The 4,822-nt window shown below is 42.8% G+C and overlaps 1 protein-coding gene across 1 annotated transcript; it reads right to left on the reverse strand.

Moving 5' to 3' along the window:
* Positions 1 to 1,096: 1,096 nt before the first annotated feature.
* Positions 1,097 to 3,864, reverse strand: LOC139723204 (uncharacterized). The gene has a single exon (XM_071634463.1). The coding sequence runs from the start codon at positions 2,843 to 2,845 to the stop codon at positions 1,097 to 1,099; it is 1,749 nt and encodes a 582-aa protein (XP_071490564.1). The 5' UTR covers positions 2,846 to 3,864.
* Between the last annotated feature and the right edge of the window lie 958 nt (positions 3,865 to 4,822).

The following is a 4,822-nucleotide window of genomic DNA, read 5'->3' on the forward strand; positions in this document are numbered from 1 at the left end:
TTATCTCATTACCACTGGAACTCAGGGTTTATATTAGAAAATACTGAAATCTTGCATTATGAGATGAAGAGAACAATTCCTATCTCCCTATTTCTATTCATTCTGGCAAGCTCCAAAACTATCAATTAACTTTTAGACAATGTGTTGTGTTGAAATCAACTACAACTGTAGATGCACACACATTTTATTTTCAAAAAAATGTAAAACAAACTGTATGTGCACTTGCATTGTAAAAGTTGAGATCATTACTTATGAATACAAGTTCATATTAGTGGGCTTATGCAGCTGCTTGCAGCATGAAAAGCAAAAGTGTTACTTGGAGTTTACAATTACAGATTATTGCACATCTACAGCAAAATTTTCAAGCAATTTTCATTATCTATGACATAGAATACAAAGCAGACAATCCTCTTGTAAGGCATATTACTGAGATTACAGCCCCTAACTTGTCTCAAAATGGAATTTTAAAAAATCAATGCTACATAATCTGTACAAGGTTGTGACTGGAAATGTGATTTTGATTTTCACAAAAATCATTCAATCCTACACTGAATCTAAAATCTCTGGTATCATGTCTATTATTGGCAAAGTTTTCAAGTTGCAGGTAGTGATACATGTACTAGTTACATTGTACTACTGACTTCATTGGGGGCTTCACACACATCACGGTCACTTCACAAAAGTCAATTCATAAATACCATTTCTCAGCACAATGTAAATTCATACCATAACATATCAGACTTATTGCATTACCCATAGCAGATCCTTCGTTTCCTGTTTTTATGGAAGCCCCCATTAAGGCCACACTCTACTAATGCCCTTGGAAAAGGGTTTGCTACTATCACATTAGTAATTTCACACAAATCAGAAAACACTACGAGCATTTAGGCAGTCTACATTTTATCATCAAAAAATGTCGACAGTGTGTGCACTAATATTCTTGTTTTGCCAGATCACACTGTCACGCTAAAACTTGTCGGGCCAAATGCAAACACATTTAATGTGCCATAAACTGTGGGTTTTTAAAAGCAATGCTACTTTAAATAAGAACTCATACATTGTGTCTAACAGCAGGTGTGCCATCCCTTTCTAACATTTATCGAGAAATGCAAGTGTTTGTGACAACACTTGGCTCCGCCTTGGGCAACCGTGGCATGTCAACCTCCACCCTTCGGATACGGATGCGCTGCTTGTAGTGGTAGTCCCTCAGGAATTCCTTGAGACTGTTCGGCAGCTCCAGGTAACAGATGCTGTCATAGTTGAGGTGCTGGCATATCCGAGCTCGGGCCAACTCCTGCAGCGATGGGGGGTTGATCCGGGGCAGAGGGTTGGTCAGCATGGGCTCAAAGAACATGCAGTAGTTTGGATCTTTGTAGTGCTCCAGGAGGCCACAGATTGTGTCTGAAGAGTACACTCCCGGATCGTGTGCATCGAAGCTGAACTTGTGGTTCCATTGCTCTATTCGGGCATGAAGTGTGCGTCCATAGCGACAGAAGCTCACAGAGAACAGAAACTCCTCCTGTGCACTGTCGCGAAGCAAGAAGGTGCCCTCGGGTTTGTTCTCCAGAAGATTATCAGCCTCATATCTGTCAATCTTCCCCCAGTAGTAGCTAGATTTCATAATGTTCCACTGGTCTGGCACCAAGCAGTGCATGTAATCAATTTGGGTATGGACTGTTCTGGGTATGAAAGTCCCTGATGGCGTGAGGGATCCATACAAATCGTAAATATTCTCTGTCGTGTGTGATGTACCGGCAGCACTAACAGCATTTCCAACAGGTGCATCATTTGCTCTTGATGCACCCTGTAAAATGGAAGTATTACTGGGTTCCTCAGTTACATGAGTTAATGTACTAAGTTCAGAAGAAGCAGTTCCAGTGCAAGGTGATGCTGTGAGAGGTGCCTGCGCCTGTTGAGCAACTAGAGATGCATCAATGCCCTCCTCGATTTCACGCTCTCTTGCCGCCCTCTCAATATCTTCTACACAGTCAATGGGGTACTTATCTGGATCAAACTTGGCAAAGTTCACGAGTGGATCTTGCTTACCACTCCCAGTCTTCTTTGACGCTCCTCTGCTACCTCTTTCTGACTTCGCGCGCCGCTTCGCACGATGTTTGACTTTTCTGGAAGCAGGTGGCGAGTTTCGGTCTGCCTCATCACTCTCAGAACTGTCAGCCTCATCATCCCTGCGACTGAAGCGCCTAAACATTCGACTTGTAAAAGATCGGGAGTGTCTCAATGCAGTGCGGCTATCAACTTGCGTATCAGAATCGCCTTCTCCCTCAATGGGTCTTTCATTTCTTTTTGTGTGTGATTCCTGAATTTTCAATTTGGACAGGAACTGACTGGCTGCTTTGCTGAATTTCTTGAAGGTTGTGTTGCTGTTACTTTTGTGTCTGTATGCTTTTCGTCTCGAACTTCCTGCTGTACTTGAATCTGAGTCGCTACCTTGGAGGTAATGTATTGTTTCGTTGCAGCGTAACATATCCGGGTCCATTCTTGGTTGGCTCCTTCCTGATGTAACACGGTTGCATGTTAATGCCTTGGGTTTAACTACCACAGGTTCATCATGATGTACAGCTCTCTGCTTAGGTTCTAACCAATGCACAGATGCAGTTGTAATATTGCAGTTTTTTACATCTGTGTTTACGACATTACTGCCTATTGTCTGGACAGATGCATTGCTTTCAGACCACGATGTTGTACATGTTGTCCTGTTGGGAGTCACAGTGGAAGGCCCATTTGTTGCATCCCCTGTCAGGGATGAAAAGTCGGTCGCCTCACATTGCAGTTGTGGGGACGAATTTGATCGTCGCTTTGACAGACTGAACTTTTCCGAAGCCATTGTCTCATCAAACTTGCCAACAGATATTCGATGATACGTTAACAAATTAATCAGTACGCAACAGTGAGTGGTATTATTATTAACACTTCATTCCAAGAAGTGTAACGTTACAGTAGAGAGCTTCTAACCGTTATAGATCTCATCCCAAACTAGGTTAGCAGCAGAAGTTAGATTTCTTTTGATTCTGAGCGCTCTTGTAAGTCGTACTCTTCACCACAGACTCTATTCTCTACATTCCATTTCCAACCTTATATTCACAAATATGAAAGAAGTCATAAACTTAAACGTGCTGGAGCTCGGAGGAGAGTCCTGTTCGTCATCCGCACAATCCACTTTGACCACACTTCATCATTTTAACTCGTCAAGTTTCACTCAGCCAGTAAACTAAAGTCGATGTTTCCTGCCATGCTGTGAGTGAGTTTCCATGGGAATCCTAGGGAATGTTTGACACACCAAATTTCTCATGCGGTGTCACGGCCGGTGCCGCGACCTGCTCTCTCCGAGGCTGAGCTGCTCGTTGTGATTCTCATGAGAAAAAGAGAGTGCGACGTAACGGCTTATATTCACGGCAACGAAATATCACACGATCGCCATGAACATCGATGACTCACCGCTCGCGCTCCTACATACACCGGCTATTATTAGCACGTATTGGTGCATCATTCCTCAGCAAACATTACGTGCATTGACTTCCTCGGGTCCAGACAAGTCGGAAACGTTTGCGAGAGTAAAACCTTTGCGTGTGTGCAGGCCGCAGACAAGACGAAGAGCAATATCGTTCAGCCGGGTTGCGTAGTGGGGGATCTTCTGGACAACACACAGACGATTTTCACAACTCCTTTATGAATCGGGTCGACGCTGCGCTGCCGTTGTTGTGGCCTGCATCTTCATCACTCCCGCCTTCGCGAAATCACTGATTTATTATAAACATGTCGACGTATCAGTTGACTTTTGTAAATCACCGAATGATAGCTATCAGGCAAATTATTCTGTTCGACGTATAGAGGAGCCGTGGATTTCCAGATGCAGTCCTGTAATGCTTCTTTTTAGCGATACTCGATCCCGATCCATATCCTATATCCCCGGTTCACAACGAGAACCACACAATCTCATGCACATACACAGTATACGGATGGACCCGTCGTTCACGATCACACAAACCCATGCAAATGTTGTGCGCGCGCTGCGTCGAAATGTGTCGCGACCGCCGGTCGATGCATGCGCAATAATGCAGCAGCACCAGCGCGCAGACGGGAAAAGTCGTGTATCTGTGCACTTCAATATTTATGAAACGCCTGTGATGCCACTATAAGAAAAGCTGTGCGTTTTTGCGCAATACCATGGCGGAACAGTAATATTGTTATACATGTACATTTTTATATACATTTAAGTATGCAGTTACAATTCTCATCTTCTCGTCATTGTTACCGGAACTTCAAACAGGCCAGAAAAAGAAAGATCCTCTAAGTTTCCTCAACAGAACCGACAAACTCCTATTTGTCACAAAATTTGAATGAAAATGCGAAAAAGAACACACATATTTATACAAAAGTAAAACAAAAGATCTAACACCAGTAAAGACGATTGAGCTCAACAAATGCGAACATGAGAGAAATGTACCTTTGATTTTGCTGTTGGTCATCTGTAGAGGATGGATGTAAAACATAGGATATGGATTATAAGTATCCTCATCCAAAAATCTATGAACTTTCATCAACTTCAGCATTATTTTTTATCTGTGACGACTATACTGGTGTGTTTCAAGACAGAGACAACAACTGGCAAAGCATGATTTGCAATTTTTGCTTAGCTATCAGATCCAAAATTTATTGTTGATATGTTTTCTACAATCTACCTGAGGTAACTGACATTTCCGATCTGGCTCCTGTAAGCAATGAGTGAAGCAGTGTTATTGTACTCTGTAAAATGCCACTTAGTGAGTCTCCCTCTGTTGTATGGTGTGTGTCTGCTGTAGTA

The sequence above is a fragment of the Diadema antillarum genome, unplaced genomic scaffold (genome assembly GCF_040938485.1).
Source record: "Diadema antillarum isolate AM-2024a unplaced genomic scaffold, OU_Dant_1.0 scf00000183, whole genome shotgun sequence".
Classification (NCBI taxonomy): Eukaryota; Metazoa; Echinodermata; class Echinoidea; order Diadematoida; family Diadematidae; genus Diadema; species Diadema antillarum.